Below are 23,034 nucleotides of genomic sequence, written 5' to 3' on the forward strand. Positions count from 1 at the left end.
ATCCCTAATTATTTGAGTCAACGAACCCGATCCTCCTGTAGAGCTTAATATTTGAACTCTGACGCTGGTTAAAGATGTGAGAATGTTTTGCTCTGCAGTATGTGGAAAATGTTTGGTACCCGCATTAGGTAGGAGTGTTTGGTACGGGTAAATGGGGAAGAATGTTTCGCAAATGGATAATGTGAAAGAATATTGAGCGGTGTTGAACATTGGAGAATTTTGAATGTTGCGTTGAGTGATGGTGAATGTTGATGAATTTTTGGTTTTGGCAATGTGTGGAATATCGAATGCTGTGAATATTGATGATTGTTTTATTCTGGCAAAGTGGGAGAATCTTTCATTCTGGTAAATATTAGAGAATGTGGATAGTTGGGGGTTGAAAGTTGTATTAACTGATATTGTTCCTGGTTCTAGGTCGTGTTTTCTTGCCATTTGCTTAATTGTGCCGCGGTGATACATTCTTCATGATTTCATCAAGTCATGTATAGCGTAAAGCGATTCAAATGGGCCCTCTCTTTCTCCCACTATAAGGAGGAAAGGGAGGGGGCATTTTTCAACGCAATTTTCAGATTCGGCCGTGTCCGTGCCGATAAAGTGTCAAATACGCACGCCCCATGATCGCCCCAAGCTCGCTCGGTCTATGACCAGATTCTAAAGAGACCTGTTTCTTTCATACAACAAGAACCTAAAGTGGACATAGATTGGCTAATTCATGCGCTAAGTGAGCTTAGAGCGTCCTTTTGCCTGCGGCTGACAAGAATAAAAGTTTCGATAGGAGAAGTTAGTGCGTTTAGGGGAATGATACTACAGTTTGTACGGCTGGGGTAATGACACTACAGCTTGTGCGTCTGGGGAAAGAAACTGCAATTTGTGCGTCCTGGGGAATGAAACTGCAGTTTATGTGCCCGGAATGTTGATACCGCAGTTGGTATGTCTGCGGAAATGACACTTTAGTTTTTGCGTCTGGGTGAATGACACTGCAGTTTGTGTGCCCAGGTTCCATGCGCTCTGGCTACGGGGCTGTAGGCTTCGAGCTGCTGAGCTGCCGCTGCTGCTGCAGGAGCTTCAGGCTGCTGGCGTGAGGACGAACAACAGGGGCTACACGCGCGCTCAGGCTGTCGGGTGAGTTTACGGTGGCCATTGAACTGTGAGCCAATATTGCTATAGCACTGAATGGTATAATCCCAGCAGGAATTCGCTGGATGATTCTATGTTCAAACAACTACCTTTTACGACGTTGGTATGGTGTTGAAAAAAGATCGATAATTAAAATTGAAGCAACGTCTTTCACAAAACGTAGTACTGACGCTAGAATGGAACGTTGAATCAATGTTGCTACTATGACGTTGTTACAAAGTCATATTCTCTGGTTGAACAAACGTTGTGGAACCAACTTTCTTCCAACGTAGTGATCGTTGAAAAAAGGTTGATAATGATAACTGAAGCAAAGTCATTCACGAAACGTCGTACTGACGTTACAATGCAACGTTGAATCCATGTTGCTGCTACGACGATGCTTCAACGTTATATTCTCTGGTTGAATAAACGTTAAAGAACTGACCTTTTCCAACGTTGGGATCGCGTTGAAAAAGATTTAGAATGAAAAGTTCAGCAATGTTGTTTATGAGACTTCGTTACAATGCAACCGGATGCAAATGCAAAGTTGCAACCGGATTTCATTATACATGTTCTGTCGTGACTGATACATTAGATGAGCATCTTATTACAATGAGTTGCATTTAATTAGATATAGACATAGTATCTGCAACACTATTTATTCACTTTCCTTCAATTCTCGTTGGAAGAACCATTCGACCTTAACAGGATTCGAACTCGGGATCGCTGCAGACCGTGCGACGCCCTATGCCACCTTGACCACAGTACCTCGCGAACTTGAAAAATTAAAATAAGCTATAGAATTGTTTTGACTCCTTGGAAATTGGAATGCATTCTCTGGTCATCAATGGCATATATATATTTATAGGTCCACTTATCCAGACTTTAACTATTCTTTGTTAAATTAATATTTAATAATATTTATTAATGGCAAAAAAATATGTAGAAAAACTTGACCTGGCTGGACCTAACTCCAGTGAAACGGTCTCTAGCAACGTAAAGAAGGGTTTTAGACACACATAACCTAACGAGGTTGGCGTTTATCTGATGTCCGGTAATGTAGGTCATTTATTTTCGCGTCCGGTTTTCAGGTACAAACTAATTGCAGAGAATATAACCGGACGCGATTTTGTCCGGGTTTCTAACCCTTGTCCGGTAATGTTACCAGTCCGGTCCGGTTATTGTTAAATTTATATCTCTTATATAAATATATAAATATACATAAATACTTCCACTTATCTGGCCTATGATTATTTTTTGCCCAATGATCCATGTAAAATTGTGTAAAAAGTAAAAAGAATCTGACCTGGCTGGACCTAACCTCAGTAGAATGGTGTCAAGAGACGTAAAGAAGAGTTTTATACACACCTAACCCTAACTCCAACCCTAACCTACCGACGTTGGCGTATTTTAGAATGTCCGGTAGTATAGTTCATTTATTTTCGTGTTCGGTTTTTAGGCACAAACTAATTGCTGAGTACATAACCAGACTCTTGTCCGGATTTATAACCCCTGTCCGGTAATGTTACCAATCCTGTCCGACAATTCCGAATTGGTAACATTACCGGACTTAATTGGTAACATTGCCGAATTGAAATTACCCGGTGCGAATTTGTAACATTACCGGACATTAAGAATCGGCAATTCCGCGATTTCAGCGCGTCATATATGTATTATCAATACATCGAAATTCCGAGACTATGATTAGTTAGCAATTCTAAACCCTATTTAAATAAAAAATATTAAATCTGACTAAACCTAACCCCTGTAGGGTTTGTCCTAACCTCAAACCAACCCTTTTTACTACCCTAATTCTAATCCTAACCTAACGAGGTTGGCGTTAAAAAGCATGTCGCACAATTGCGTACATCTTTTCGGTGTCGCGCAATTGAGTGTGAACTTAGCACCGTAAATATAGTGCGACACGATTTTATCACACAATTACTCCGCGCAGCTGAATTTCGTCGCAAAAACGTCGCACTATTACCTGATTTATAAATTTAAGTATACGTGTACTATTAATGACCAGAGAATGCATTATATTCAAGTTTTCAGGGAGTCGAGAAATTCTTCAGATGACGTTAATAAATCAGAAGACAGGTCTCAGCAGGTACTTATAATATGTTTAACGACGTTTCGAATGTAGCAACATTCATTTTCAAGTTACAAAAAGCATTGAACAAATTAATTTTTATGGAGAGAAGAACATAATACACGTAAATAGGACACAACACAAAAATTTTGAAACGGAAAATGACTCTGAAAACCATATACCCTTATTATCATGGGCGAGTCTCCAGCTACCAACCTCCAAACTACAGGATTCGTCTAAACGCTGAAATTATTTTCAGAGTAATTTTAAGCTTGGATTTTAAATTGTATACACAATACCTTGATTTCTAATAAAGTCATTTCCGAAGTTCAATTGTTGCGAAACCTTCACTTGCTTGATAATGAATATTGTATATCCGAAACGTCGCATTCCAGTGGAACGTTATTTGGTAACCTGATTTTTAATCTCCAAGCACCAGAAGATTATTAATAGAAAGTATGCTCTGGTCTTCAATCAAACTTGCATATATATAGATATATAAATTCATTTATTACAAAATAATTGATTAAAGTGAATAATAATATCAACAATAATAACAATTATTATTATTGTTATTTTTATTATCATTATCATCAATATAATTTAATCTAATTTATTTAATATTCAAATATAATTTTACGTATCATTAAATGATATATCAAATACATTATTTAATATAATAAAATTAGACATAAGTCAAACCCTATAGTATAATCAATCCAATACATTAATTTAATATAATCCCATATGGTTATATATCGCTAATATATTATTGATTAGATGATGGTGCTCTGTCAATGATCGCCATTTGTAGGCCGAGATGGCGGCTGCTGTAATGCATGAAACATGCCACGCAGGATATTCACTGCCGTACTCGCACAGGTGGCATGTTCACCTCATCGGAGACCGCGTTCCCCTGGGGGGACCAGTGGTGCCAGGTGACGACGAAATGCAGGAGGCGCTACAGCGATACCTGCAAGAACACTAGAACGAAAAACATTCAGACGATGAACACTCGGAAAAGGAACACTCGGACGAGGAACAATCGGACAAGGAACACTCGGACGAGGAACAATCGGACAAGGAACACTCGGACGAGAAACCCTCGTACGAGGAACAATCGGACGAGGAACACTCGGATGAAAAACATTCAGACGATGAACACTCGGACGAGGAACACTCGGACGAGGAACACTCGGACGAGGAACACTCGGACGAGGAACACAGACTAGGAACACTTGGGCAAGAAACACTCGGACGAGAACACTTGGCCAAGGAACACTCGGACGAGAAACACCAGGACGAGGAACACTAAAACTAGGAACACTCGGGCAAGAAACAATCGGACGAGAAACACTCGCATGAAGAACAATCGGACGAGGAAAACTAGGACGACGAACACTTGGATGAAGAACAATCGGACGAGGAACACTCGGACGGGGAACATTCGGACGAGGAACACTTGAACGAGGAACATTCGGTCGAGGAACAAAAGGACGAGTAACACTAGGACGAGGAATGCTCGGACGATGAAAATTAGGACGAAGAACACTTGGACCAGAAACACTCGGACGAGAAACGCTCGGACGAATAACATTAGGACGAAGAACACTAAGACGAGGTTGCATACAGAGTCTTCAGACTGTCATAGAAGATGCATATTGTCTGCAGGACCGCTGCGAACATCTCTTCCTTCACGAGCATTCAGTGCTCTTCCGGTGCCCCAGCAGCCCCGAGTGCGACGCTTCACACGCCTCAGGCGGCGGCCACTCAGGGGCGCGGCGGACGCTGACATCGGCGTCGTCCATGGAGAGCTTCTTGTCTGCTCAGGGCGACATCACAGACCTGAGGGACCTGGATGACTTTGATGAGTCGCAGTTCCCTCTGTACCTCGTGGCCGTCAGACTCAATGAATCCGTGGGCATCCCATTCAGGGAGCTGAGGACGGAGGAGGTGCAGTGCGCTAGCGACGCAAAGTACGTGTGTAAGGTTCACTGCATCAGGCTGGCGTCGCAGCTCCTCTTCAGCAAGCAGGAGAACAGGGACTGGTTCATCCAGTCTGGCCACCACATCATCGCTGATCTCACGATCAAAGCAGGCAAGGACCCCAAAGAAGCGGTGATGGCGTACGGCGCGATGCTCGAGTACCTCGGCGCTTGCGATTGCGGGCTACTGGAGGAGGAGTTGCGAGGTCGAGGCGTCGTGGCGATCACCTTTTACGACGTGGTGCTAGACTTCATCCTCCTCGATGTCTTCGAGGACCTGGACATGCCTCCCTCCTCCGTCACCGCCGTCGTGCAGAACAGGCGCTCTCCGCAGCAGTATGGTCCATACTTGGGACGAGGAAAAATCGGACGAGGAATACTCGGATGATCAACTCTAGGATGAGGAACACTAGGATGAGGAGCACTAGAACGAGGAACACTAGGACGAGGACCACTAGGACGAGGAACACTAGAACGAGGAACACTAGGACAAGGAACACTTGGACGAGGAACGCTCGGACGCGGAACGCTCGGACGAGGAATACTTGGACGAGGAGCACTAGGACGAGGCACACTTGGACCAGAAACACTCGGACGAGAAACGCTCGGACGAATAACATTAGAACGAAGAACACTACGTCGAGGAACAATCAGACGAGGAACATTCTGACGACAAATTTTGTTATTGTTGCTGATTTCAAGAACGGGAAAGGTTTGCATGCATATGATCTTCATTATATTTCTTAAAGTGTTGAAGGATAACGAAAACTGTTTCGATAATTGGCCAGGGAGAGTTAATGATATAAAGTATGGAACGGTTATTCCTGAGCTTGCAAAACCGTTCAGAAGTGTAGATGTAGACCATGCGTTACAATAAATGCGTTACATTGTGCAATTGTCAAAAAATCAACCCGTCAATGGGCATCGCTAGTGGTGATCGTTCAAAATTGTGATGATTCGTTGCTTATGACAGGCAACTTTTGGAAAGGTTATCATTTTCTCACAATTGATTACTTCTCAAATGTTGAAAGATTAAAGTGTGGTTAATTAGACGAAAAACGGAGTGCATTAAAAAATTAGACATAACATAAGCATTTCTATAAATTCCTTGGACAGAACACTTAATTAAGTAGACTTTTTTGTATTTATGATATTCAGTGCGAATTCAATGTTCCCTTTGTAAGAAAATATGTGGATAAATTTATTTATCATTATTTATAACGGATTGTAATACTTATCATTATTATACCTTGATTTACTGATTTGGATTCGTTTCCTGATGTCTTGTAACATTCATTTATTAGCGTTATTTTGTTATTGCTGTTGTTATACGAGTGGAGTGATGTTGCTGTAGTTATAAGAGCGGAGTGAGCCTCTTGTTCATCACGTCTTGTAACATTCATTTATTAGCGTTGTGTAGTTATTGCTGTAGTTATAAGAGCGGAGTGAGCCTCTTGTTGCTCACGTCTTCCGCTAGTGAGCTTCTCGCCACAAGTTACATTCTACGAGACTTGCATTAAAGTAAAGACTGTGCGTATTGTGAATGAACTCAAATAACATTCATACAAATGACACTAACTATATTTTGTGTTTTTTCTCGCGGGATTAATTTTACTGAGTTTTCTTTTTATGGCTTTGAGTAGCTAGCAAAAGGGGTGTATCGTCACACTTTCCATAAACAGCTTAAATCATAGGTCACCACAATCATTTACCCCGAATCTTGCCCAACAAAATTAACCAATCACTCCCGAATCACGAGTTACCAATCATTTACCCTCAAATCTTACCCAACAAAATTAACTAATTACCCCTGATCCTTCAATATTATTACGAACAATTACCCCGAATCTGCATAAACAGCTTAACAGGGTACTAATCATGAATCTTGCCCAACAAAATTAACCAATTACTCCCGAATCATGAGTTAACGATCATTTACCCCGATTTTTCTACACTCTTTAACCGAAAACTCAGGACTTAACCTAGAGCGATTGCCTGAAAAATACTTCTGTGGAATATATAATTGATTTAAATTTTTGAAATACTTTCCAGAACCGGGGTGCTCATCTTTATTAATCAACACAAAACTATAAGGTACTTTATACGTTTCATTACACANCTCAATCGGGGTAAATGATCGTTAACTCATGATTCGGGAGTAATTGGTTAATTTTGTTGGGCAAGATTCATGATTAGTACCCTGTTAAGCTGTTTATGCAGATTCGGGGTAATTGTTCGTAATAATATTGAAGGATCAGGGGTAATTAGTTAATTTTGTTGGGTAAGATTTGAGGGTAAATGATTGGTAACTCGTGATTCGGGAGTGATTGGTTAATTTTGTTGGGCAAGATTCGGGGTAAATGATTGTGGTGACCTATGATTTAAGCTGTTTATGGAAAGTGTGACGATACACCCCTTTTGCTAGCTACTGCTTTGAATAGGCCAATAAAAGCGTGATTTAATTACCTACGTGTGTTTTGTATTCACACCTTACCGTCAGCCTTGGAAGGCGGGGAATGTACGTCATAGCTATATTCGCCGCGGACCCAGCGACTGTATGGTAAAAGGGGATATATAGATGAAGGCGAGGAATATACAACGTAGTTATAGTCGCCGCAGACCTGGAGACTGTTTAAAGTGTAAGGAGACGTTGAAATGAAAGCGAGGAATGTGCGCCATAGATATAGTCACCACGGACCTGGCGACTGTATACTGTAAGGGGATATTGAGATGTAGGCGAGGAATGTACGCCTTAGCAGCCTCTTTTAGCCTCCCTTTCCCTCCCGTAGCAGCCTCCCTTTTCAGCATCCTCTTTTAATTAAAAGTAGATTGCCCGGTGGGCCAAATCTGCCTATTATAACTGAAGAGAGAAGCAGGTCAAGTGACCTCATGATGCATCTGGTCAGACTGTCTCGTGATGACTCTGATCATAGGCTGGACGAGGGTAACTGCGCGAACCACAATCATCTCCCGCTCAATAAATGGCGTAATTGAATTTATACGCGCACGTTTGCTAAATGATTTGACGGAATGAACGGAGAGTCGTCTTGAGATTTAACCAATGATAAACAAACCCATGCAACAGCTGTTCATGACGCCCATTTTTAGCCTGAAACTATTGCGGGCGCTTCTGTTCGCTGAGCCGCATGTGCTTGAATTAAGACAGAAGGGCTCTATAATGAGAAAATTCGAAAACAAAAATCCAATATTATACCCACTCTCGAGCACATAAGCCACATTATCGAATGAAAAAATCGTTGCAGATAATAATCGAGCAAATTAAGAAATCTACTCAATGAATTAGATGAATAACGCTGAAGGATAATGCAAAATAATTCTATATCAATCTATTGAATACATTAAATTTTTGCAGAGATTCCTAGAGCCCGTATTATACAACAGAGGAAGTAACACTAGATTCAAGGTTGTAGGAATCAAATATAGCAGGAATATGTGGTTTGCGTAAAAAAATTACTTGGAGAATCCTGTTTATGTGAACTTGTGCTCACACATGAGAGCGTCGCATGCGCTTCAATACGCAAGCATAATGTACGCGGTAATTACACATGCAATAACACCCAAGCTCCAACTTTTAGCCCAGCAGGCATTCGCTGGCTGAATCGGCGTTGAAACAACTACTTATTTCGACATTGAGATCGGGGTGAAAAGAGGTTTAGAATGAACGGTTTAAAATCGAAAATCAAATTAATCCGAGAATAATTTCAACGTCCTGACGAATCTGGTGGTTTGCAAATTGATAGATAGCAGGAGACTCGTCTTTAATGATGAGAGCCTCCGCTATCGACAGTCTTGTTGCGTCGGGGCACCGCATGACGATGCTGGTGCAGGCGTCCAATGTAGCACGGGTGATGGTATCGTTGTGAGCCTCCCGCATTTGATTCTTTGGTCCTCCAGCTTGCAGATGGCATGCGAGTCTGCGGCTCAATGTTGTGCTTGTCAAACCGATGTAATTTACATTTTGGAGAAGTCTACAGCCTTCTTTCAAACAGGAAAATTTGTAAATGACATTGGTTTCTTGCAGCGGTCCGGACTTTTTACATGGATAATTTTTCATGATTATTTTGTTTCTGTAGTAAATCAAAAGTTGTATTCGGTCAGTTACTGTTGTGCATCTGATGTTATTTTGCACAATTGAATTGATGACTCGTTCGTCAGTCTTTTAACCGCCGTTCATTTGATTTTGATAATAAATTCTGGTTACGCAACCTCTTCATCTGTTAGCGGTTTTGACGTGCACTGATATTTTATATTTCTTTGTCAATCGTTTTGTTTGCATAACCGTTGTTGACAAGAATTTGTTTGCAGGTCCGGAGTTCAGTTTTTAAGTCATGAGCGGATGTACAGGTCTTGAACGCTCGATGTATGAGGGCGCGTATGGTGCTGATTTTGTAGCGCTGGGGCATTCGCTTTCTTGGTTCAGGACCTTTCCGACGTCTGCAGGTTTCCGATAAACTTTAATGACGAACTAATTATTATCGTCTTGCACCAGTATGTTCAGAAAAGGCAACGTGTGATTTTGTCTGAATTCGTAAGTGAATGTCAAAACGGAATTACGTTCTAAAGCCAAGTGCAGCTCCATCATGTGAACTTCGTCTCGAACGATGACGAAGATGTCGTCGACATATCGACAGTAAAGGTCAGGTTTAATTTGTGCATCAAACAATACACGGTTTTCGAGTTCGATCCAACAATACACGGTTCGGGGTCCGAAAAGGCGATTCTGAAGTACAGAGACGGAGGAGATCAAGTAGAATATTTCTAGGGATTGATGGGGCCGAATTGGTTGCTAGATGTTTGTTTTATTTTAGTTCAGGTCTCTCATCGTTGATCTGAATACTGTTTGGATTCCCTAAGTCTTCACTATTTTATAACACAAGTCATTAGTGGGGCTACAGCATCGTTTTTTTACAGACTAAAAATCCGCGGGTTTAACCCGAAATGTTATCCGCATGCATCGAGCTTTGAATATATAACACTTTTATCAGCGGAGATTCCACAAGAAGAAAGGATGGTCAGGAGATAGCAACGCCCAGACTATCCTTGAGTTTAATGCTGTAATGACAGCTGCAAATTGAGTGATCCAGAGGAAGGTTGTTGAGGGTTATAGAAAACTTCGCCCTCCGGATGTAAATGCGGTTGTTTTATTGCCAATAGCAGTTCTTACTGATCAATGATACGCTAGTTATCATTAGACCTGGTAAATATCTAATGAGATAACGAACATTGCACATGTATTACTTACTGTTCAGAACAATCCTAAAAGAGTATATAGAAATAGTGCATTCAAATACAACGTGTACCTGACTGCTCTTGATTGAGTTCTCATTTGCCCTCGTACACTTTTCTCAATCATGAACTTTCATTCCAGTGCTGAAGTATCTGAAGGTTCAGTTTAAAACCCCAGAGTGTAACAATAATATCAATGTCGATGAAATATTCAATTGGAATGTCTAATTTGCCCACACATACGAGGCTGGCGACGCTCGTCATGTTCAATCAATATACGTCTGTTGGCCACACTATTTCTGCTCTCACAAAATTGATTGGATCTATTGTCCTAACAGACACGCATATCCAAATTAACGCATTGATACGCCATTTTACCCGGATGAAGTGGATTATGATGACGCGTGGAATGACACCAGGATGACACATGGATAAAAATTGCATAGAAATTTAATTAGTCTTACTCACTTTTCTAAGTGTGGCGTGAGACCGTTTTTTTACTCCAGTTTATACATCATATTTGTTCGATGATACAGAACGAATTAAATAGAACTGACGACGATGCTCTTTTGCGTGCATTTTTTACAATAAATGTATTTTTTAATCTGTGCGTAAAATAATTGACATGATTTCATTTAGAGAAAATCTGATTTATTCATGATGATACAGATTTCAACTAGATTGTAAATGCATTGCTTATGATTAATTTTCATAGCCAAGAGCTGTAACAAATTTATATATGTTAGAATTAAAATTCTTAAGTCTTATGTGGATGCATCCCAGTGAATGATAAAAACCGTATAGAAATTAAATTAGTATCAATTAAATTGAATCACTCAATTTGTGTAATTACAATTAATTTATTTAATAGGTTACATGGTTTAATACTATTCTAGTATTGAATAGGTTGACTTCAGTAACGAACTGAGCCGATATGTGACGCATGGCGGTTTACTTAAAATTTACCAATTGTTTGAACGCTGATGAATTCCGCTCCTTTCCTCAAAGTCGTCTCGAATATGTAATTAATTGTGTAATATTTTATCATGACAAGGAGATAATGTTCGGAACATTTCATGAATTATGATAATTGAAAATTTATTAATCATTTACACCAAACTAATGGTACTGGAACCATGGCTCCTGGAATTGTTGTTTTTATTAAGAAGTATTTTCAAACTTATTTTCTGACAGTAATATTTTTCCTCTCCGATTGTGTATTGAAACTCAATGACTACTAGCTAGCTCGGTCGTTCAATTCGGATTTGAACTAAAGGCAATCCTAAAAGTAATTGCTACACACAGCGTGGTGTGGCAAGCCCATGATCACTACTATGACACTCACGGCTCATACACTATTGTTTTGGCCACTCACAATTAACTCTCACTTGCCCGCAATTCCTTCAATTTACTAGAACTTAACATCAAACCTGTGCGCAAATTTGCTATCTAAATTTTATAGCCGGTAAAACTTGGGCGTTCTTACCAGGAGACCTATTTTCTTATGTGCTTATTGAGGCTAAACTTTTCGGGACGTCCTTTTGGCAGCTCTTATGGACTCTGGGCAACTGTGATGATTGCGGCATCATACAGTAATTTATAAAAAAATGGCATGTCATTGTCAATAGATTGAAAGTTGATTGAAAAGGCAATGATTGAATTCAAGGTTGAAATTTCCCACATAATTTGAAGAAAATCATTGTTATTATGCGCCAGTTTTTCATTGTACGTCACCATCGTAGCTGCGAAGGCGACGCAGAGCTCGAAGCCACGGCACAAGTCCAGGCAAGTCAACACGCTAGGGACAGTCTGGGTCAGTAGGACAGACCCTCAGGTGAATGTCTTTTTTCCTGCAATGGTTTTGAAAGAAAAATTAAATTTACACTCCTAGCTGAGCATTGAAAGAAATGTATTCATCATGATTGACATGATGAATGAGCATTCTCATATCAAAATTTCTGGCGCAAATTACGCCGAGCCCGAGATAATGTTGAGACAGACAGATGCCATGTAAAACGGCTAATGTACAAAGTATTAGGGTTAATTTACAACAACACTGTTTGCATCATGCGGGAATCAACCAATTTCAATGGAGGTACGTTCAAATGGAGATCAAATTTTCAGAGATTTAAATATGAGAATTTAATGGAATTTACCATAACAAAGATGAAATACTTCTTATAACTAGCAATATTATTACTCGAGTCCAGCAAAAAATACTATAACACGTAAATCTTTCACGCGAAAGGCTGTCATCCACGGTAAGAAACATAATATATTCACACGCTTGCCGAAAGTTCGCATATAAATAATATCATAAATAAATAAAAATAGCAATTTAAATATAAATAACAATATTCTTGCTGCTGGTCAAATATTCACATGCGCGAAGGCACTGAAGCGTAAATGAGAGAAATTGCTAGAAGTAGAATACTACTGAAATAATGCGCGTTACAAATTGTAGTTACATTATTAACTTGAATAAACATTACACGAGCACGCGCTGGACACATGCAACATAGTGAAAATTACGCGAAAAACGCTCAGTGAAATCGCCAAGTCAAACAAAATTTGGTTACATTTTAGTGGCTGTTCGGAGCCGCCTGATTCATCTTCGATATGTACATTCAGCCACGTGTGAAGCGATTGCAATATTCAGAGGCAAATAAGTGCATTTCTGTATATAATTCCCTGAAAGCTACATGAACGCCTAACCAGCCGAATGAAGTATAAAATAAGCAGCGTGCAATTCTGTCTTAAACCCAAGCCTGTTCAAGTGATTAAAGTGGTGCTCGAGGTGAGCGTGACCAGCATAATTATTGAAGTCGATGCATCCCCGTAATTGCGATGATCTTCCGCGTAATGAAAAGAGGCTTGAGACCCGAAAAGATGCATCTAAATGTAGTTCAAAGCAGTTCTTAGACCGAAAATATAGAAGCAATGATATAATTGTATTGCCAATTTTAGAAGTGACCGTATTCTCGTATTCATAATTTTTGAAAACGAATCGTGTAAAATCTGAAAAACATTGCGTGATCTCAAAAATCACGCATTGCGTTTTTGGCCACGTGTTCATTAAGGAACATTCGATGATCTTACAGGAACTTTAGTGATAGACTCCAGTCAACTGGTTAGGAGACTTGCTGCAGTCGAGTTGGACGCGTTACTGTTGCTTTCAAATCCAACGTTGCTTTGTTGCTCATTTCCCATTATGAAAAGCTTTACTGCGCGATATTTTGTGATAGCGGAAAGTACCGCTATAAATTGGCGCGATATCAAAAAAGAAGAATATCTTCTTTTAACCATGTTTCAAAAATTATTAAAAAGCCGAGACCGATCTTTGTGGCCTCTAATAGCGAAAAAATTAAGATTTTGAATAAAATTATATCGCTATTACCAGCGGCAACAGCCAGAAATTATTTCGATCCCTTGTGCTGGAACGAAATTTCAATTGCCATATTATGAGAACGCAAGAAAGTCCGATGATTATCCCAGTGTTTCGTAGTAACATCAGAAGAATATGGGTTAGAAAATATAGAGATTACATTGAACATCTTCAATAATAAGTAATCAAAAATACTGTAGAAAAAGACTGGATCATTTGAGTGTTTTTCATAAGTTTGGCTGTCTTGAAGTGTAAGAAATCGACTGCCATAGTATAACCGCCCCACAGTCTCCATTGAATTACCTAATTGCTAATTAATTGAATGCTAATTATGCTCCCTCCTAGTTCCGCAAACTAGAACAAATAAACTGTAAGTCGTCCCTGTTTGACGAGCTTACAATGGCGCAAATCATGTTAGAGATCCAGGTCGCTATGCAGCTTGCAATGTGGGTAGCCTTAATAAAAAGTTTTAATATCTTCCTTCATGAACTTTCATTGGTAATATCGTTTAATTGCACCTAAAGTCAATGTTTTAGGCAATTCCAGCTGTGGAAAATATCGCGTATAATCCGCGATCAAAAATTTATCTCACAAGATCCGGAGTTAACCATTAAGTACTCTTCAGAAAATTAAGACTGTTGGGGGTCGGAGGTGAATTGCTGGCATGGATTCACAGCTTCCTAACAGAAAGACTACAAAGCTGTCATAGGAGGCTCGAGATCGAGCGAGACTAGGGTGAAGAGTGGAGTGCCACAGGGAACGGTATTCGGCCCAATCCTGTTCCTCATTCACATCGCCGACATAGATGTGGCAGTGAACCACGCCTCTCAGTCTTCATTCGCGGACGACACCAGCAGGTACTAATGACCATAACGAACAGGAAGGACTGCGAGAGGTTGCAAGAAGACCTCTCTGCAATATATGACTGGGCCCAAGTGAGCACCATGCAATTAAACGAGACCAAGTTTGAGGTTTTGCGATACAGAGGTAGCGGAAGAGCTGATATGGAGCACCGCTATCTACCACCTGACAACTCGGAAATCGAAGAGAAGCGACTCGTTCGCGATCTAGGAGTGTTGATGAATAACTAGGTCAATTTCGGTGATCACATAACGGCAATAACCGCAAGAGGTAGGCGACAGATGAGGTGGATCTGGCATACGTTCAGAACAAGAGAAGCGGAACCGATGATCACACTCTTTAGTGCCCTTTTAATACCAATTCTTGAATACTGCTGCCAGCTTTGGACCCCGTTCACACTCGGCGCAGTGCGGCAACTGGAAGGTGTCCAGCGAACCTTCACTTCCAGGATCAGAGGGATGGCAGAGTTGGTTAACTACTGGAAGAGGTTGAGGCGCCTGGGTCCGTACTCACCACAGAGGAGACGGGAGAGGTATGTCATTCTGTACACATTGAAGATGATAAGCGGAATGGCGCCAAACTTCTAGAGCGAAACCTTCAGGATTGAGACACATCACAACGAGAGAAGGTAGAGACTGTGCAAGATCCTTCCACTACGTAACAGATCTGCAGTTAGATTTCAATCCCTGCGGGAAGGATCACTTTCCGTGGCAGGGCCGAGGCTGTTTAACGCCCTTCCAAAGGATCTAAGAGAGAGGGAGTTCACCCTGGAGACCTTCAAGAGGCGACTGGACGTGTTCTTGGGCACAATCCCAGATCGACCTCCCGTGCAACACTACCAGCCGCGAGAAGCAAGCAACAGCATCGTGCATCGTGCATCAGCTGCCCCAAATGAGGGCGGATGAGCGATAATTCCGAGGCGGCGATCTATCGTGGCCTGGGACTGCTACGTCCGAAACAAATAATAAGGATACTAAGGAACGCTCGCAATTTACAAATTAATGAAGACATGAAAGTTATGCCGCACATTGTCTCTGATCAATGCCAGTGCAAGGAAGAAACACCATTACCTTTTAGGTTCGGAATTGGTTGCTACACAGAAGTTTAAACTATTCATACTACTCAAGACAGTTGCGGGGATTTGTTTCATCCGAATGCATCTGGTAAAACTTTTTTTGATAAATTTTAGGCAAAGAGTAACCTCTTTTAACATAATTTCGAATTACTTGCAACAGCATGACTCATTCATTACGAAAAACGCTCGTTTTTCTTCATCGTACCGGCAAGTGAGAATAACTTTGATGGTGAACTTCGAAAATATAATAGAGTGAATTTTATCTTCTTTGCCAAAGATCTTTAACAAGTCCAGGCATGTGACCGTTGTGGATTGAAGCCCATCGCGATTTGCTGCAGGAAAGGGAGGGCGAAGGCAGTAGAATGTCCCGGTTCGAAACTAAGTTGCGAGAGGACGGTGGCAAGCTAGGCAAGGGAAGCCGAAAGGTTGAGGAATATGAGCCGTTCCAGGATTTCAACTGCCGGGCAGAAAAGGTAGATGAAACGGTAGGACGAGTTGGTCACTGAGTTTACTGGGCTTCGAGATATGGATAATTATGGAGTTCTTATAGACGGCTAAAATGGATGCGGAAGAGTCAGATATGTTGAAAATGTGGTTGAGGAAACGGAGGCCGCTTAGGCACAGGAGCTTAAGGTGGAGGGCCTTGAGGTCCTCCGTTCGGACCGAATACGGTGCATGAGGCAGCGGGTGGTGGGGCTTTGGTAAAAGAGGCCGTTGGACGTGATTAGCTTGTAAAAGGGTGGATATTGTGGGCTGGGAAGTCAGTGGGTGTGATTAATTTGTGTGGGCTTGTTAATAGGACGGGCAGGAGATCTTCCCGGAAAGAGAACGAAGAAGATCCCAGTGACTATATGGCTGAGTGCGTCTGTTGCACATCGACGCAAGATGCTTCCGACAGGCACCCTTAACATAGGCCGGTATCAATAGATAAATTTCCATGTTTAGTTCTAAAAGCCGGTGGTCCTTAGATTCGAGTGCTTGGCGTCATCCAGTTAGACAAAAAGCAACCCGGTGCCAGGATTGACGGAGAGGAGAAAACTTTCCGAAGATTATTGAGTACTGTTTAGCCGTAGCAGTTATGACGACTCTCAGGGTCACATCATCTCCACACCACACGTGGCGGGGGATGTACCACCGCTGCCTTCAATGACAGTCCGGTCGCCTGTCTTGAAGTTAACTTTGGTGCGAGCCGATGACGGGAGGTAGATGGATCAGGATAGGGAAATGGTCGAAGTTACTTGAGGAGTTCATGTCGCGTCGAGGCGATGAGAGCTCATGATGGCGGGATTATCAATGTAAGGCGGCCCGTGGGAGAGAAGGTGGAACGGTGAGTCTTCGTTGAGGATGCTAATGGGAAAGCCAGATATGAGATCATCAATGATTGATAAACACTCTAGCTGTAGAAATCTTTATGTCATTGGAAACACATTCGTTATTATACTCAACTCGACAATGTTCCAATATTGACTTCTTGTTTGATGCATGTTACCTTAGTTTTCTTATACACTAGCTGTCGTGTCTAATAATAATATCATTCTAGCTCTTTTATCAAGACAACAGTGGAATATATGTAGGCCTCACATCAAAAATTAAAATTTTATACGCCTTTCTAGATCCTAATGCAAAAATGGATCGATTTTAGCTTATATTACTAAAGCTATTTGTCGACTAAATCCTGCTCCTACCAAGGCCCAAATAGATATAGCAACCTGTTCACGCATGTTCAGATATTTACTAAATATTTCTGTTCAGGTGCTTTCAATTATCTTTAGTCAAGATCTCCATTCATATATGAGCCTTGGATCTGGCGGCAATGTACTTTGCCTGACGTCTGTCATCCGTCGTCTGCCATCCGACGTCCGTCATCCGACGTCCGTCATCCGCCGTCCGTCACCCGACGTCTGTAGTCAGCTAGTGGCGTGGGACCTGCCCTGGGACTGGCGTGTGCCCTTGATAGCGAAGATGAGTCATATGAGTTGTCATAGTTCTTGGCTCATGATCGAGGCGTGCGCGCTGCTGTCCTAGTAATCCTAAAAGAACCTTACATCCGCTAAAACTTCGATAACGATAACAGATAACTATAACGATAACATATAACTATAACGAAAACTTATAACTATAACGATAACTTATAACTATAACGATAACTGAAACTTGCAACTATAATTATAACTGAAACTTATAACTAAAATATCATTCCCATTGTGCACCCACAGCTTCACCATCATCAGTGGCTGGAGCGTGCGCTGTCAGAGGTTCCTACAAACCGGAGCCTGGGCTATAGGTTCAACCTACGTTTTGTGACAGTTACTGAAATAAATATTAAGTGGAAAAATCCCATGTCTCATTATTTTCCCAACTTCGTTTTTGTTAACATCTTCGTGCCCATTTGCTCACCATTATATTCCACTTATACATCAAGATGTGCCCTTCATCGTCCATTCGTTCCAGTCTCACTTTATACCTCAAAACTGATCTCATTCCTCTCTCTTTAAAGGTACTCGATCCCATATCCTCTCACAAGGCTTCTACGGCAGTCCACCTGGGGGCTCCTATAGTGTCAATTTTGCAAATCCATTCAGTTTCTCTAGCTCACCATCACTATATGCCATCACATTCAATCTATACATAATACTAAGAACTGCCACACTCTTCCACACTACCCTCAATTCTTTATATTCACTCGCTCTCACTTTTGCTGCACTTTCATGTATACCTTACTTGAATTCGCCTTACTTGAATTCGCGGCCTTTGTTTTGTCACATTCCTCCTAGTCCACACACGCCCCGAAGTACCTCTAATTGTTTGTCCTAACAATCTCGTTCCCTCTCAACAGCCCCACTCTGCCCTTTAGTTGGATTCCGGTCTCCACAATCATCCATCTATTAAAACAAATAATATTGGTGTGTTATACTAGTAGATAAATTGCTGCTTGTTTGCTACATCATGATTCTATATGACACTAGAAGTCTGAATTCTGAACGACTCCGTGGAGATTAAATAGCCAAATAATCTTAACAAAAACTATCGATCAGCAATTTCAAACGGATAAAACTGCAAGTATAGTAAAGATAGAGTTTTCAAATGAAAATATACAGCGATTAAAAGAAATTTAAGCTGAAGCTCCAGAAGTAGAATCGCTCCTTAAATTCACTCTCATATACTAGAGAGGGAATGAGCATCCTTTTGTATGTTGTGTCCGTGAGCGATTTTTAGATGTTTGGCTCTACCTCTGGCGTCACAGATTGAAGGGTCTTGGAATCACTGTACACTTTTTACAAAAACCTTGTTTTAAAGGCTTGATATTGCATACCGATAAGTTTCTTATGTTTACCCTTTTATTGGCACGTTCGCCTGAATGTGTTTAACTAATGCTAATCAACCATTGTTCGAAAAGCTTAGGAGCGTAACTATAAAATCAAAGAGGCACCCAAATCGTTGCGTTTAGATTATTCGTCGTCGTCGGCATCCGTCCGTCTCGAGAGACGATGGGTTAGCTATCGGTCCCGCCTGCATGGCCGAGAGTGGACAGACATCTCAAGCAGATGTCCTTGAGGCGTAGTTTCGGGCGTCCCGTTTTCCGTCGGCCTTCCACGAGCTCGCCGTAGAGGAGGTCCTTGGATATGCGGCCCGCTCCCATCCTACTGACATGCCCCAGCCACTTGAGACGTCTCTCGCTGAGAACTGAGAGCAGACTGATCATATTTGATCGCTCTAGTACCACCGAATTGGGGACTCTGTCCTACCACTTGATCTGCAGTATGCGCCGGAGACACCTCATGTGGAAGCCGTCGAGTTTCTTTTCGTGCCCCGCATAAGTGGTCCATGTCTCGCAACCATACAGGAGAGTGCCAAGGACACAAGCCTTGTAGACGCACAGTTTAGTCTTCACGGTAAGGCTCGAGTTGTTCCAAACACGCTGGGTTAATTTGGCCATGATTGTGGCTGCCCTGGCAATCCGGCTGTTAATCTCAGAGTCGATGGACAGTGAACTGGAGATACTGGACCCGAGATAGGTAAAATTCTCCACGACCTCCAGGGTGTAACCATCCAGAACAATGCTCGGGGGAGTCCCAGTGCCCTGGGACAATACCTTAGTCTTTCCTAGGCTGATGGTCAGACCAAACTATTTACAGGCATAAGCAAAACGGGTGATAATCTGCTGGAGTCCTCCCTCCGTATGCGATGCCAAGGCCGCATCGTCGGCGAAGAGCATCTCGCGGATTAGGACCCTGGTGACCTTTGTTTTGGCCCGAAGATGGGATATATTGAAGAGCTTACAGTCGTGTCTGGTGTGTATGAAAACGCCTTCGTTACAATCCGCGAAGGCGTACCGAAGAAGCATGGAAAGAAGATACCAAAAAGCGTGGGCGCGAGCACGTAGCCCTGCTTCACTCCGCTGCTGACTGGAAAAGCTTCTGAGGTCACACCGTTGAAGCAAACCGTGCCGTGCATGTTTTCGTGGAAGGACTTGACCACCGCGAGTAAGCGCGGTGGGCAGCCGATCTTCTGCAACAAGCGGAAAACTTCGTCACGAACTAACCAGGTCAAAAGCCTTCGTTAGGTCAATAAAAGCGAAGTGGAGAGGCATCTGCTGCTCATTGCACTTCTTATGCAGCTGACGCAGGGAGAAAGTCATGTCCACCGTCGATCGACCAGCCCTGAATCCACATTGGGAATCGGGGTAGACGCGAGAGGCGAAAAGCTGCAAGCGAGAGAGATCGACCCGGGCGAACACCTTGCCAACAACGCTGAGGAGAGAGATTCCCCGGTAGCTGTTACAGTCACTTCTGTCTCCCTTATGCTTGTACAGAGTGACGATCTTCGCATCACGCATGTCTTGCGGGATGTAACCCTGCTCCCAGCAGAGGCGAAGAAGGTTGTGGAGTGGCTGGAGTAGAACTGGTTTGCCGCTTTTCAATATTTCCGGAGAAATTCTGTTGCTGACAGGTGCTTTGCCGCAGGCAAGGCAGCCCAAGGCTTTACTGAGCTCTTCCACAGAAGGAGGTATCCAATTCCAGCATAATCGGCAGGTCCAGGATTGAGTCTAGTCGGTGGCAGTTACTGTATTCAACGTTGCTTACAGCTCAAGGTAGTGCTCGGTCCAGCGCCGCATCTGCCCCTCTTGATCTGCCAGGATTTCACCGGTTTTGGACTTAAGTGGAGCGGTCTTGGACGGGGTTGGTCCTGTGTCCCTCTTTATACCTTCGTACATCCCCCCCCCCAAGTTGCCTGCATTGGCAGCTCACTGAATGCTGCTGCAGAGGTTTCTCCAGTACGTGTTGGCGCAACGTCAAGCGGTCTGCTGAGCTTCACCCCTGGCGGTCCGGAGGGCCTGCAGCGTGCTGGGTGTGGGGTTGACCTTGTGCGCCAGTAAGGCTTGTCTTTTCTTCTCCGTCACCGGCATCATTTCCCCCCAGTGTGCCTCAAACCAGTCCGTGCTCCTCCGTATTTTTTACCGTAGGCGTTAACGGCGCAGTCGCACATGGCGTCGCGAAGGCGTGACTACCTGCAGTCAATGTCGTTGCCCTCCTGTGCATCCTTGCCAAGAGCAGATTCCATGCTGCTGACGAACTGCCGGGTCTTCACAGGGTCGTGGGTGCAGCTGGGATCTATACTATACGAGGGTGACCCATCCCTTTAAGTGATGCAGTCTTCTCGGTACCATGCGCACCCTGCTGGCCACGAGTGCGTGATCCGTATCGCAGTCCCCGCTCTGATAGCTGCGTGTTAGGAGAACGTTTCTAATCTCCGCTCTTCTGGCGATAACGTGGTCAAGTTGATGCCAGAGGTGAGACCGCGGGTGTCTCCATGACACCTGATGGATTTCCTTGCATTTGAAGAATGTGTTGGTCACACACAGGCCATGACGACACAGGAGCTCCAGCAGGCGTTGCCCATTTTCATTTATTTTCCCCCTACCGAATCTCTCGAGGCAGGGGGCCATGACTCATGGTCGGCTCCAACTCTCGCGTTGAAGTCACCAAGGAGATATAGTCCGCTAGTTTTCGGAATCCTGGAAATTGTCTGGTCTAGTGCTTGATAGAATTGATCATTTTCTTCAGGTACCATAGATTATTAAACGCTACACTATAGATTATTATTAAAGGTTTAGATTATTAAACGCGAAGTATTTCCGATAGCGAAGTTATATACGCTAAATCGGAGGATTTCCATTCCGGAAGATGGATGCCAAGCCCCGCCAACTCGAGCGGGTAGGCGTCCGTACATCTCTAGAAACACGCGTGATAGCACCTACCCAACAGGCATTCGGTGGTTGAATCAACGTTGAATCAACTACGCATTACGACATTGAGATCGGGGTGAAAGGAGGTTTAGAATGAAAATTGAAGCAACATCTTTCATGCAACGTCGTACTGACGTTACAATGCAACGTTGAATCAATGTNTGAAGTAGTAATAATATACGTTTAAAAATTACTTTTTAAAGACAACACTTCCAAAGAATCCAGTGTCTCCAATCTTACAGATGTACAATGAATTTCTCATTTAATTTTCGAATTAAAAAAATTAATTTTTCAATTTTTTAATATATAATTTTTTCAAAATTTTTTATTCTGTTAATTGATTCGTGCATTGTTTTGACTTCACACAAGTGTGCAAAATTTCAGATCAATTAGACAGGTTTAAGTGCTGTCTCTTATACACATCTAGATGTGTATAAGAGTAAGGTTGTTTTACGTCCCTTCTAGTGTTAGTCAGATTTCGACGTTGATATGACGTTTAATTTTGGTTGTTCAACATTTCAACCTGAAATCAACCAATAATCAACGTTGTTTCAACGTCAGATGCCTGCTGGGTAGCTTTCCCGCTCCCGTATTTATTTGTGAGTTCGTGCTTAAAATCGTTCAATTATAATATTGTACTGAAAAGTTTCGTAGGTAATGCCCTGTATGATTGTACTGAAATTGTAAGGCCAAAGTTCGCTTGTAAATCATAGCGTATATTGCAAAGTTTTATGTTTGTGAGTGAACGCGGGACGACATGTGCATAGATTGCGAGTCCAAAACACGCTGTAGGCGCCAAACAATCCAAGTGTGGAAAATTGAGCTTGTCTGAGTGCATGATTCAGACCGGTATTGCTCTATTTTAACGATTGCAATGGATTATTTAATCGATTTGTCTTTAATTAGCTGCACATCTATTTTATTTATCTCAGGCTTGACATGCTTGACTGATATGTTCCTCCTAGTCTTAGTGAAGCTTGTAGTGATTCACGAGATTATTAGGTGTAAAATTGTATTTTTTTTAAT

General features: G+C 42.3%; 1 protein-coding gene across 1 annotated transcript; it reads left to right on the forward strand.

The window, feature by feature from the left end:
* Positions 1–996: 996 nt before the first annotated feature.
* LOC125179479 (mitoguardin-like) lies at positions 997–5,581 on the forward strand (the record flags this gene model as incomplete). Its single annotated transcript, XM_047885431.1, has 4 exons — positions 997–1,122; positions 4,091–4,146; positions 4,213–4,450; positions 4,843–5,581. Coding segments are annotated over 4 exons (1,159 nt in total), but the record flags the coding sequence as incomplete, so codon positions are not given.
* Between the last annotated feature and the right edge of the window lie 17,453 nt (positions 5,582–23,034).

Source organism: Hyalella azteca, unplaced genomic scaffold (assembly GCF_000764305.2).
Source record: "Hyalella azteca isolate HAZT.00-mixed unplaced genomic scaffold, Hazt_2.0.2 contig17914, whole genome shotgun sequence".
Classification (NCBI taxonomy): domain Eukaryota; kingdom Metazoa; phylum Arthropoda; class Malacostraca; order Amphipoda; family Hyalellidae; genus Hyalella; species Hyalella azteca.